This window comes from Lissotriton vulgaris, chromosome 10 (assembly GCF_964263255.1).
Source record: "Lissotriton vulgaris chromosome 10, aLisVul1.2, whole genome shotgun sequence".
Classification (NCBI taxonomy): domain Eukaryota; kingdom Metazoa; phylum Chordata; class Amphibia; order Caudata; family Salamandridae; genus Lissotriton; species Lissotriton vulgaris.
This window is the reverse complement of record NC_141698.1, coordinates 189,489,363-189,503,647: the sequence shown is the minus strand read 5'-3', so window position 1 is coordinate 189,503,647 and position 14,285 is coordinate 189,489,363. Positions and strand designations below refer to the sequence as shown.

The window sequence follows — 14,285 nt, the reverse complement described above, 5'->3', positions numbered from 1 at the left end:
ACTAAACCCACCTACCACACCAGAAACCTGGGAATCATCCTGGACTATAAACTCAGCATGACAGTGCAAGTCAACTTACTTAGCTCCTCCTGCTTACACATCCTATTCATTCTATGCAAGATCTTCAAATAGTTGTCCAGAACACCCGAAGTACCTGCGCATATCTTAACTCATGTATTGTTGGTGAAGTGTTCCCAGGAGTTCTTTAAACATCTTTCCTCAAACTAAAAAGACATAAAATATACATTAACTGAAAAAGAATCTGAAGATATTTTTAGTGCAAGTAGAAAGAACATGGACTTTCCTTACGGAAGGTACTTCCTGGAATTGGTAAATCTGAGATCCATGAGCCAAAACAGACAAGATGATCGAATCTCCTGTAGCCTTCCCAGGGCATGCTGCATGCTCTGCTACAGTCAGCGTAAACCCAGAAATAATTCTTACATCTATTATATGAGGACTACATGAATAGGATTGGAATGAGCCCTTTGAATGAAATATGGATGAGTTACCTCCTACCTTACATGGAAAAGCAAAATTAGCTCAGCCCCAAGCATGGCAAGTACTCAATAAAACCTAGCTTCGTGGGAATCCATGTAAAGCTCTGAAGCATAAATATCCTGACATTCATGGCACTCTAATAGGGATTCTACATTATCAACACACATAAAATCAAAGAAAGCACAAGCCCCAAAGCTGGCTCTGCCAACAATGGTGTAATGATACTCAGAACACAAACAGAATGGCGCATGTGCCTGATTCTCTTAAAGGAACTTCACTAGGACTAGACACAGAACGAACCCAGAGTATGCGCCAAAGAATGGCAAATGTTTTTGGTATCAAATTGAACATCTGTTGAGATCACATAGTGGATAAAGGATAAAACCTTGACAATAGGCAGGTCAACGGGTTGGTCTATGTAACTAATGCCCAGAACCAAAGCTATTGTATCTTGATGGCACAAATGGAGGCATAATTTCGACTTCCATGAAAAAGGGTACTTTGGAAATAAAGTTCCAAATGCCATGAAGCTCCTTCTTCCGCAATGAAATTTCAAGTTCTGAAAATCAGAATGGTGAGGTGTGTCCCATTGTAACTCCGTAGATCCCCAAAAAAGAATGAAAACAGTGTCCCTCGATGAATGGGTCTGTCAAGTAATATGCCTGGCAGCCTGTGGGAGGGAACATTAGATTCGAGAAACAGATGCCGTTAAGATTAAACTTTTAGATTACTTTGTGGATCAACCATTTGGGATGCAAGGTGAATACAAACCTTCCTCACAGCTGGTGTGCAAGGAGCAAACATCGCCTCTCGCTCGAGAGGCATACGTGTATATGTGTGTTATGGAAAATAAGACTAGATGGTCACACTGAGGGCCAGAAATTACTTTAGGGGTCTGAAGCACTGAAACAGACTGTTGAGTATTTATGTCCGCTTTCTAAATCCTCGGGCAGTGACAACTTGGAAGTTGTAGTTAAAAGCCTATTCAGAGATATAGGGGCAGAACACAGAAAGGATGGGAAAGGAATATCATCTCGACTGTCCAGTCAAATCAGTGCCATGGTGTCTTTCAGCTACATCAATCAGCATTCTAATGGATATTCACAAGAAATTATATAAGTGCTGGTTAAGAATCCCTTCAGATCAATCACTTTTTCTACATTGATCAAAGATTTGCTGGAGGGTGACCGCAAACTCAGTCTCCCCATGTCTAATTCAAAACACAGCTGGATATCAAGGGTAGAAGAAATTGCTTTCTGAGACCTATAGCACAACTGCAAAGGCTACTAAACCGTAATGCATCTTTTTGGTACAATCCGTTTTTTTTTCTTTCCACGGAGATGACATTTGATATGCTTACCCCCAATTTGCAGCATGGTTTGGGTGACCATTTAATAGCCACAGATAAACCCCGAAACAACAAGCAGATGACAACTTTCTAGTAAGGAAAGTATAACACTGTGGTGTTCGCAAAGTTCCTGAAGAATTGGAGGTTCTGCTCTATGTCAAAATTCATATGATTTATATAGAAGAGCAGATCATGACATATTTGATCTTTAGATGCCAGAGCCTTGGGTGCCCAGTGTTTATGTGTGGTTTATGTTAATCCATTGATTAAGTTGACTGGCAGACACACTGAGACACCTGTCTGAGATGCCTAGTATTCAAAATGTAGAATCTTTACACTGTGATACCAGCCCCTTTGTAAACTCAAGAAATGCTCTGTGGCTTTTCAGGGATATATTGCTTGGAATATTGGTGATTATAAAACATCTCTATTCCAACAAAAAGCAGATTCAGAGCACCTTGAAACAATATTATTGGGCTAGAAGTGCACCTTAAAAATACTTAATAGTGATTCCATTAGTTAAGACAAGTTGCAATGTACTCACCATGAGTTCCAGGTAGCTCATTCTCTCCGCTGCCTTCTTCCGTAAACTTAAAAAGAAAAACAGAAGTTTAGTAAATATCTCATATACTGGGCCTACTTGCATAAGCCAAACCACTGAGGCACTGTGGTACCTGCCTCACATATAATATGTGGTGGATCTCAAAGTTCAGGAATTAAAGATTCAATGATATGAAAAGTAGAAAGAAAATGTACAGGTGTTCTTTAAATTGAAGGGGCAGTACCACCCAGATTATAGGTTCAAGACTGTTGTCAAAAATGCCCTCACCGACAAACAAGCACCTATTATAACAGATCTAATGACCACAGTGTAAAAAATGCTTCCGAAATGTCCATAAAAATCAAAGGTTTGAAAACATTAAGTACAATAAACTACTGGTGGCCTTTACAACCTTATTAGCGAATAATCAAAAGTGAACCTCTTCTATGAAACAAAAATGATTATAGTAGCAAGCAATCTGCTGTTTAAATAATAAAAGGGGATGCAGACTCAACGAAAAAGAAGCCTCTCTAAAGGCCTTTCAGGTAAAATATGAGTATTTTCTCTCCCATTATAGAACACAGAGAAATCTGCAAACCCACGATCAGCAGGTCGCTCACAAATAAAAGCCCACCATTTCTCATCTTGAAATCTAAAGAACAGTGGGAAAAACAAGTAATAAAAATATCCAAACGACAGGAGCACAAAGGCAGAGTGAAAAACAGACAAATGTTATGGTCAAGTTGGAAAAGCGCTTTCAGAAAATTGGGCAGAGCAAATGGCAGCTACAGAAACATCTCGAAATGAAGCTAGAGGAGCCTCTCTGCCAACTGCAGATAATTTCATTTTGAGACAAGGATAGCTTGCACGCCAGAGCATTTCAGAACGTGGCAAGTTTCAAGGAAACTATTTGGGGTCTAATCATATTCACTGGCATGTGAGGAGGTGACAGAAGCATATTCTTAAACGATAAAAAGGATCCAATGTCCTGTCAAGAGCGCTCCAATAGACACCCATGGCAGCAGTGCGTGGGGTGCCCTTTGCAGCCCACTAAAGTGCTGCAAGCTGTGGTTGGGGTTATGAGGGTAAGGACTAAGATCAGTGGAGAGAAGGATATCCTCTGGATTCCAATCAAAAGGGATTCAGAATAAGTTGTGGATGATTTAGTAACTTGAGAGAACATGATCACTAAAAATCACAGATCTCCCTAATGGGACCCCTTGAATTACCGAGGACAGGAGCATGAGACAAGCTAGTGAGAAAAGGGCTACGGTTGGAAATACAATGAACTACTTTTTATGCGAAAGCTGCTGAAAAAATGTCTATTATATACGTGAATTCAGCTGATATTCCGCGTATGGGAGGAATGCCCATCCCTGTACTCCTTTACGCGGATGACACTGCGCTATTAGCAAGGACCCCCATCGCCTTGCAACGCCTCCTTAACTCCTTTGGGGAGTTTATGAAAAAACTGGACCTAGCTATTAACATAGAGAAATCGCATGTCATGTCACTAGGGAATAGGAGGAAGTGCTTTAAAACCGTCTCTTGTAATGACTCAGTAATATCTAGAGTAAAAGTCTTCACGTACCTAGGGGTCGTGTTCGACGATGTAGGCTCATGGGTCCCCCAAGTTTTGAATAAAGTAGCCGCCGTAAGAAGATCCTCGGCTGCTATTTTAGGATTTGCTAAGAGACTGGGTGGCAAACCAGGAGAGGCAATATTGTCCATCTACAAAGCCAAAACTATGGCCATTGCAAGGTATGGGGGAGCAATATGGGGCTATAAAGATACAGCTCTTATTCAGAGAGAAGAAAATAAATTCCTGCGAGCCCTATTAGGTCTCCCCCAATCAACTGCTACATATGCAGTACACCTGGAGCTTGGGATGGGATATATCTCTGACATATTAAACATGGCCCCCATCCTACTATGGATCAGAACCTGGCTGAACCCCAATCTCACACTAAACCATAAAATCATCAGGGACTGTATGTTACTTGAGAAAGTGTCGGAAATACAATGGCTGTCCTTCATTAAATCTACATCTAATTATTTGGGACGTCCAGAGATTTACACCAACCCAGAAGGTCTAACTAAAGCTGACATCAGCTGGGTAAAAACAAACTTTTTAAGGTCCAGAGAACTGGATTGTGAAGTCACAGAAACAAGTAAACCAACTGTGAGGGCCCATTATATGCTGATATTGTCTATATCCATTCAACCGTACTTGACAATTGTCACTAAACCCTTTCATCGATGGCTGGTTACAAAATTTCGTTTTAATCAGTCGCACTTGTTATTGGGAATTTTTAGCGGGTGGTGCAAACCAGAGGATGCCGCTCCTTGCAAATGTGATGATCATTCATATCAGGACACGATCCATTTTGTGTTTTTCTGCCCATTTTATATGGGAGGCAGGAAAAAGTTAATTATTCCACTTCTAAAAGATAGGGGGTTCTTGCAGGTAAAACCTGCATTACTTTATCTCCAATTAATGGAATCCCCCGCTGTCATGTTTGAGGTAGCAAACTTTCTGGTAGCATCCATCCGTAACAAGAAGTACAGATCATTGGGGCAAACAGCTTCGGATTATGTATTATCTCAAACTGTAATTGATCCAACCAACTAATTAAGAATGCACATGAAGTTAATCCTGTTGTTTTTAAATCTGTATTCATTTGCCGACTATCATGTGCAACCTGTAAGCTACTATGAATAATTATCAATTCGACACCACTGTGTGTTTTGTATATATGAAATGTACATTTTGTGTAAATCAAATTTTTTTTGTATTAACCCTGATTTTATCTTGTGATTGAATAGCATACTTTTATGATTTTAAAATAATCAAATAAAGTGGATTTGATTTGATGTGAATTCGATGATCTGGGACTGCAGTTATCGACTGCTCATGTAGATCTGCTGTATGTTACTGTAAATGCTGAAAAATGTTTTTTTCAAAAAAACTATTTAGTAAAAAGTGAATTAGCATATGTAGAAAAGCTGCCCTATATGACAGTACCCGAAGATCAGTAAATCATGGGAAGAACCAGAAAATAGTAAAGCAGATTAAGACAATCCAAAGAAGAAACAAAGGAGGAGGCAAAAACATGAAAGTCTGCAGAGCCAGTTGTTTGTATGAGCATGGAGCACCACAAAGCATAAAGACAATACTGCTGGTCATCCTGCACAGCCACTCATTGATTCAGAGCTCACAAAGTACGAAGGAGGGTTTTCCATGAATAAGTTTGATTTTGATAGCACATAGGAGCTACACAGATGTTCATAAACTGGGACCCAAAGACAGTAAACCCTTACCCAGTATGCCAAGCAGGATATCTATGAATCCAGACAAGTTCACAAATTGAACCGTTGTTTACAATTTTAGTTTGTGGCTGTGACCAAAGATCCACAGCAAGTGCCTTAGTAAATGATGTAAACCTACAATGGACGAAGGAGTACTGAAGAAGTCAATGTTATTTTTAATATCTGTCTTTTAGTACTGAAAACATAAGAACGTTAATTATTGCCAGACATACTAAAGTGAACAACAGCACATCGATCAGTAAGTAAATGAATATATAATAATATAATATAATATATATATAATATAAATAATATAAATAATATATATATATATAATATAATAATATATAAATAATATAAAAATATATATATATATTTTTTTTCGCTCCACAAATGCTGGAAAAGAGACGTAAGGCTGTCGCGGGCGGTCCGAGTCACAAAAGCCGGCGCTTTTCAATTATTCACTCCACAAGTTCCACTTTGCACAGGAACAACTCGGGCGCTACCAGATGCTTGCAAACAAATTTATTTTGGCAAGGGAAAAAGGATCTGGTAGCGTGCGAGTTGTTCCTGTGCAAAGTGGAACTTGTGGAGTGAATATATATATATATATATATATATATATATATGAGTAAATGAATAGTCAAACTACTTATTAACACCATGATTGATTGATATATTGCAGATTAAGTTATAGGGATTACATTTACTCTCCACTTTAGCTTAGCATCTTTTACTGATGGTGGTTTGCACATATATTATAAACATAAACATATATTCCCATAATACAGAGGAAGAGTCACACACACATTTATTTATTCTTGGTAGATATTGTTGCCCTTTAGTCTGCAAAATTAGTTCCAGGGCCACACAATTCAAAATGCAAGGCCCTTGATTATTTTTGTGGTTGTAGGAGAGGACTCTTTCTCTCCAGACTAATTAACCCCTCCCATGCTGGTGACGAACCCCAGCCGTCACGCCCCTGCGGTGGGCGTGTGCTGATGACGGCAGGGGTTCGTCACGGCCCCGCCCTGTTCTTTTGTTTACCGCACAGCGGTAAAATCGCGGCCGCAGCGAAGGGGTTAAAGATGATGTTCTGCACCTCTGGCACAGTACAATATGTTTTATTATTTAACCCCTCCCCTGAACGTTCCGCCCCAGTGCGGAACGTTCTAGTAAGCGGGCGGGGCTGGAACGTTCAGCGGACGTGCGCATCACTACCGAGGTAGTACACCCGACGTCTGCTGAACGTGCGCCGCACGGAAGGGGTTAAACAGCATTCATGCTGAATTTGGTGAGAGGCACTTCATGCCAGAGTTATCATGGAACAAATGTGAGCTGTGACTGAGATTCAGCTCTGAAGGCCCTGGTCTGCATCCTGAGACGAAAGATAACCGTGCAAGAGAGGCGATAGTACCCACCTCTGCCCTTACCCATGACACACACTCTGACCCCCATCTATCCAGGCTCCTAATTAACTGCCGTTCTGCAGTAAAGCACGCCTCGGATGTCGCTGATCTCATCCTGAGCCATAACTCGGACTTAGCGATCTTGACGGAATCTTGGCTCACCGAAACCTCATCGCCCTGCCTGGACCTCTTAGTCCCACCCACTTATAACATCGTAAGACTAGACAGGCAATCAAAAAAAAAGGAGGTGGCACTGCCTGCATTTATCACTCTTCACTCCTTGGTACAGAACTTCTGGGTGATCCCACAGACTCCTTTGAATACCTTGCACTCTCCATTTGCAACAACAACACCCAAATGTGTACATTTCATATTTTCTATCACCCCCCAGGCAAAAATGACACCTTCGCTGACCATCTTATGGAAATCATCACAACCAAGGCTTTCCCTAACTCTAATGACATTTTCCTTGGAGATTTCAACTTGCACTGGAACGACCCCAAAGACCCTCAGGTCAATGGCTTCAGAGACTTCCTGGCCGACCAAGCCTGCACACTCCCTACTCACACGAAAGGCGCCACTCTAGACTGGATCATCGCCAAAGAATCAGCAGTCAAACTTATCTCTATTGACCCTTGTGACTGGTCCGACCCCCACGCTATTTCCTTCCTTCTGCTTGGCACCCACAAGACATGGACACCTCAACCCCTAATCCCCAAACGATGGCTTAGAGACACCAAAAACCTAGATCACTGACAATTGGCTGCGCACTGAGAGACTGACCTCCCTCCCCCCCCCTCAATTCACCTCGGTCCACAACCTCACTGAGCATTTGTCCTCTACCATAGCCAACATTCTCAATGACCTCGCTCCACTAAAACTTAAAAGAACCCAGACCAAAGACCGGAATCCCTGGTTCAACAAATCCCTCAACAAGGAGAGGAGATCCCTTTGGCAGACAGAACGTAACTGGAACCAACACCCGTCAGCAACCCACCTAAAGCTTATCCAACAGGCCAGAAATGCCTACAATAGGAAAATACTAAATTCGAAAAAAGAATTCTTCAGAAAAGGACTAGATAACGCCAAAAAACACCAATCCAACAAACAAGCAAAAACTCCTAAAGAAACCCCAAAATCGCTAATATCTTGCGAAGAATTCTCTTCCTACTTCTGCAACAAAATCTCTGCCTTAGGAATCGAACTCGAATCTGCAACTCTCTCCCTAACTCTGTTGGCTCTCTCCACGTTGCCCTCCCAGACATCACCCAAAAACCATGCCCATTGTTCCAGCTTCAAAGTCTATGAAGACCACTCCGTCTCGAAAATTCTTTACTCCCTAAACCCGAACAATCACTTCAATGACCCTCTAACTGCCTAGCTGCCGCCCCTCAGGCTATCATCCCTTCCTGGACTGCAATAATCAACGCCTCCCTCCTACAGGGATCGATACTGGACTCTCTCAAAGCTGGCCAAGTCGCCTCCATTTAAAAAAAAAACTACACTGGAGCCCTCCTCCCTTGAAAACTATAGACCTATTTCCAAAATCCCACTCCTAGCCAAAGTTCTCGAAAAATGTGTGCAACAGCAACTGAGCCTACACATCACTAACTTCCACTTACTGGATGACTACCAATCCGGATTCAGACCTGGACACAGCACCGAAACCACCCTCCTCCACAATGTGGATGATGCTCTTCAAGCCCTGGACCAAGGCAGTACCTGTCTCCTTATCCTCCTAGATCTATCTTCGGACTTCGATACGGTCAACCACAAAACACTCCTTGAATGCCTCAAACTCAGGATGGGTTTGGATGGCACCGTTCTCGAATGGTTTAGGTCCTTCCTCCAGTATCGCTCACAGAGAATCCTAATTACCGGCAACCTATCCGCCCCCTCCCCGATCACGGTGGGAGTCCCTCAAGGCTCAACCCTGTCCCCTACTCTTTTCAATCTTTAACTGGAAACTATCACAGAGGTGCTACGCACCGCCAATATCGCCTACCACATGTATGCTGACGACACACAGATTTACATAAAAATCTCTTCTCCTAAGGACATTCTCTCCCTGAATGAGGTTTTGAAACTGACTATCCACTGGCTCACTTCTAACCAGCTCAAACTTAACGCAAAAAAACGAGTTTCTTCTCATCTCCCCACCCAAAACCAATCCAGACATCCAAGAATGGATCAAGCCATCACAGCGCTAAACTGCTCTCCTACCATTGTGGACTCTGCAAAATTACCTAAAACCTAGACGGCAGCTTGAACATGCGTGCCCACATCAATTTGATGGCTAAAGCTGCCAGATTTCACCTGAGTTACCAAAGAAACTTGAAACCCTTCCTCGACCCTCCCGACCTAAAAATGGCAACCCAGGCACTAGTCATCTATAGACTTGAATACGGTTGCTCTACTCTTGCAGGTCTGCCTAAACATTCTCTGGCCCCACTGAAAGCCTGCCTCAACGCCGCCGCCAGACTCTTAATCAGCTCAAGGGAATTCGACCACATCTCTACCCACCTGAAAGCCCTGAATTAGCTCCCTCTCGAGGCCAGAATCCAACTTAAGATGGCCTGCATTACTCAAAAGGCTCTATACTCTAACTCCCCTGCCTTCCTTGACCAGAAACTCGTGTTATCTGGAAGAGCCAGAAACTCCCGGTCTCCCAGAGACCTCCTGCTCCAACCAGCTCGATTCCGGAAAAAGAAAAACTACAATCCGACCTTTTCTGGGGCCGCTCCAAGAATATGGAACTCTCTCCCGCCTACCATCAGAAGACAGTCATCTTTTGCACGCTTCAAAAAGGAGACCAAAATTTTCCTTAAGGGCAAATTACTTGCCTAATACGTCCTTGTACTGCCCACCATGACGGCTTTTTCCTTGACTTTCCCGGATGATACCTCCCGGCCCTCTGGGCTTCACACCCGGGAGCTGAGACTACCTACTTTCTTGTATATTAACTCTACCTGTTTTTATCCCAAGTCTATCCGGAACTTGAGACTGCCTGTTTTTCCTACATAATGTACATAAGCCTGGTTTCCCTTTGATATCCTCCCTTCCTATGCCCTTTGTATACCTCCCCCTCAATCATGTAAAGCGCTCTAATAACCTCACAGGTCTGGTTCGCACTCTATAAAACATTAAAATAAATAAATAAATTGACACTCAGACGGGGTGCATTTGTTTAAGTACTGAGGCCGGCTTTCTGACATATTATACCAAGGTAAAGGTTTAGATCATTCCAACATGTCTGGTAGAAGGATACTCCTGATATGCTCTTGCTAGTATAGAGGTATTGGTGACAGATATGAGTAACATCAGGAACAATTAACATGGTTGAATTGTTTCTGTTTTTCACCATTCTAATAATGCTCATTACAGTGATGTGTTTCATCTGCTTAATTGCAGCTCATGTTTTATTTACAAGGATTAGATCTTTTCAATAAACACTTTAAAACGTATTCTCGTGTCTTTTCCTTGTGACACCTTGGGCAATGCAAAAGTGACTAACGAAAGGGTTAGATCCGTTTCCACTAATACCTTGGGAATCAGAGTGGTGATGTTCGAGGTTACTGACAACATCTAGAGCTCTGGAAGTGTAGGAGTTTATATGTAGTACTCTGAGCTAGCCTAACCAACATTTACTGTGGATATAAGTAGAATGAGTCTCTATATTGTAAAGTTATGTTGACCTACTACATAAACCTACTAAATTCATAGGAACCTTATAACAATTGCTTTTACATATTAAAATAGTTGTGTATGTTTATTTCAGTCAATGCATTCTATCTGAATAAGCACATCAGCATTTCGACTCAAATACGAGATTGGCAACAGGGTTGTCATCAGAACAAATAGACAAAGTTACCCGTACCTGGCATCGTTCTGAATAATTTATAAAGCATATCTAGCATCTACGCAATGAAGTTCGAATTTCTACAGCAGGGTGTTTCAGGGAGAGCAAAGCACAAGGCTTGCTTTAATGCCTGCGTTTGTCCCAAGGACCAGAAGGCCACCTTCAAGCAGACAGGAAAAACCAGAAGTATATTGAGTAACAGTAGGAGTTTAGCAAGGTCCTGCATACAGGAAGGCACACCACTGCTCAGTCTTACGGTCACCTCCGGAACAGACTAACAAAACAGCCTCTGGGAACTACATTTTCTTAATAATAGCCTCTATCTAAGGTTTTTTTTAATATTAGGCATGAAGGGTACAGCAAGACTTCAAAAGGTTTCAAGGACAACTCCACCACCTTCTACTAAGTGAAGAAAAATATGGAGCGTAAGCTGGCACATCAAAAAAAGGTCTTTCAACATAGGGATGCTATTTGGGTGTTCACAACTTCTATAAAGAAGCATAAAGAGATATCGGGTAGCATCCTGACAGCACTCCGAGTAGAGGGCTCCCTGTGAACAGTGCAAAAGCTGAGATTCAAAAAGGTGATGTGTTGTTTCTACAGCCACTATTCTTGCAGGAAAGTCCATACAGACTGAGCTTGTCATTGAATGTATCCCTAAAGATGATTCTTACTTCCTACAGTTACTTGGAATTCTGAGTTTTGTCATGCGTTTATCCCTTTGTTTGCAGAGATGGCAGCAACCGTACATGACCTTTTGAGGGAATCGGAATGGAGGTCAGCGGAATAGCACACAGAGTGTTCTACCACATGAAATAAGCCTTACTAACAGCAGCCTCACTCTACAGCCAGACTTGACTCTTCCTATTTAAATGTGGCCATTAGTGGTTGAGAATTCAATGGTAGCTATTCTATCTCAACTGATGCAGCAGATAGAATTATGGCATGCGTATTCCAAACATTGTCATTAAAAAGAACTACACCTTTTCACGCTGTCTAGTGCAGGCAATGTTTTTTGATATTAATAAAATGTATCCATTTGACAGGTAGTCAGAAGATGGTCATGAAATCCCATCGCACACTTTAAGTATTGCTAGAGGGCGAGTTTAACAAAGGAAATTTAAACAGCATTCGGATAGCCAAAAGGCTAACTCCACTTTAGTAGGCGAAACTGCAGACCTTAGAGTCATACTTTGCTGTGGGGAGGCTACGGCGTTTAGGAGCCATCCACTTAAGACCCAACACCTTGTGTTTAGGAATAAGCAGCAAGCAGGGTAATATAATGCAGCATCAGAAATTTCATAGATTGCAGTTTTCAACAGTTCAGCAAAGTATGACAAGCTTTTGGTTGTTGCTCCAGCTTAGGAGTTTGCCTTGAAGAAGGTGCATAACAGTATCCCAATGTGCTAGATTTCGGATTTGCAATCACCAGTTTGCCACATTCAACACTGGGTAAGGGTACGCCAGAACTAATGTGGGTTGAGCAACATGTGGAGAAAGGGGGATGGTTGACACAATGGTTACAATACAGCACTTGGGGACAGAGCAGGCACACTAGGTGAAGGGACATTGGTAGCAATGCAATTGACCTGCTTGAAGGGGGTTAGAGAGGGGGATTTCCTAGCGGTTTTCAGAGCGGCAGGTGTAATGGTGAGAACTTAACTACAACACGTTTAATAGTAAAGTACAGACAAGCAGCTCCCTCTGGAGATACACTACTACCCCGCCACACTCGCTGGATCATTGATGTGGAGCATGGCAACCATCTGGAAATGTGATCCCACACAACCCTTCTAAGAGCATGCCACCACAACACCAGCCCAAATGCTGCTACAACATTCCTTCCATTTGGATGAGGCTAGGCTCCATGGGCCAATGGTTCCTTCATGAACTAAAAAGGATTATATTACTTACTCTGTAAGGAGCTGTTTGTGGCATGTAGTGCTGTAGATTCACAGGCTTAGCATACTACCACAATCTACTGTTGCGTCCAGATGTGTGCAAGTTGTTTTTCTTCTAGGAAGTGTTTTGAGTCAGGAGGTAAAGTGACTCCTCCTCTCAGTGATAATGCACATGGGCATCAGCTCCATTGCTAGATTGGTATCCCACAGGCCGGTGAGAATGGAGTAAAAGTAAGTGTTAAGTGTCAGTAAAGAGATGTCCATGCAAGTAAGATAATGAAAATGAACTGCAATGGCCACAGGTGTGCGGGGAAGAGGGTTAGCAGATGTCAATCTGCAGCACTACAAGCCATGAACAGACGCCTACAGGGCAAGTAAGATAATCTGTTTGAGGCATGTGTGGCTGTAGATACACATGCTTGGCGTAGACTGTAAAGCAGTCCCTCCTAAATAGTGATGGTTAACCTGTGGGTGTTTCAGTTGTTTGAAAGAGTACGTAGCACTGCCTGACTTACACTGGCTTGTTGGGTGTGCTAAAACATCCACACAATGTTAAGTGCAAGTGTGTGATGTTAACCATGTAGCTGCTTTGCAAATATCAGCTATTGGAATATTGCCCAGGAAAGCCATGAAAGCTTGTATCGTAAGAGTGGAGTAAGCCTTAGGTGGTGTGCGCAAAGTTATTTTAGCTTTGGCATAACATGTTTGAATGCATTTAATTATCCATCTAGAAATGCTTAACTGTTATATGGGCTTTCCTGTGTGAGGGGGCAAAAAAAGCAATAAAAAGCGGTTTAGTGTAACAAAACTGTTTAGTTCTGTCAATATAATCCATAACAGCTCTTCTGACATCCAGTGTATGAAGGGTCCTTTACTCAACTGAATCTGGTTGTGAAAAGAAAGTATGTAGTTCAACTGATTAAGGCAGCGGTTCCCAATCTGTGAGCCACGGCACCTTGGTGCACTTCCAAAACTAGCCAGAGATGCTGTGACACAATGCGTCAATAGGCCTGCCAAGTATCACGCATCAGGTGTGACTCTAACGCATTTCAGTGTGGTGTTTCACATCACCCCACTGAAATGCATTGTCACACATTTTTAATGCCACTCTGAAACACGGCTACGCTGCGTACCAGCGTGCGCCGCAGGCGCCTTTGCATCTTCTACTCCCCACAGAGTTGCCAGCAACCAGCTAGCTTAGTAAGTTAATAGTTAGAGATCTTACAGTCTGCTCAGCTCTAGAGTCGGAGTGCAACAATGTTACAAATTGCCCCCTGCTGCCTGGCTGCATTTAATTTCCTACTGCCTACGCACGGCTTTCAGACACCACTCTCTGACTCACTGACACTCACTGCTAATTACCGGTCCGAGACAGACCCGAGGGCGGGGCATGCCCTCAGCAGTGGTTGCTACTGGC

General features: G+C 42.5%; 1 protein-coding gene across 4 annotated transcripts in view; it reads right to left on the bottom strand.

The window, feature by feature from the left end:
• Positions 1–14,285, bottom strand: part of MAP2K3 (mitogen-activated protein kinase kinase 3) — a 436,357-nt gene that overhangs the window by 6,891 nt on the left and 415,181 nt on the right. For all 4 annotated transcript variants that reach the window (XM_086940864.1, XM_086940865.1, XM_086940868.1 and 1 more), the window contains one exon: positions 2,394–2,439. In XM_086940864.1, the coding sequence (XP_086796990.1) occupies positions 2,394–2,439 (46 nt within the window). The remainder of the gene's footprint in view (positions 1–2,393; positions 2,440–14,285) is intronic.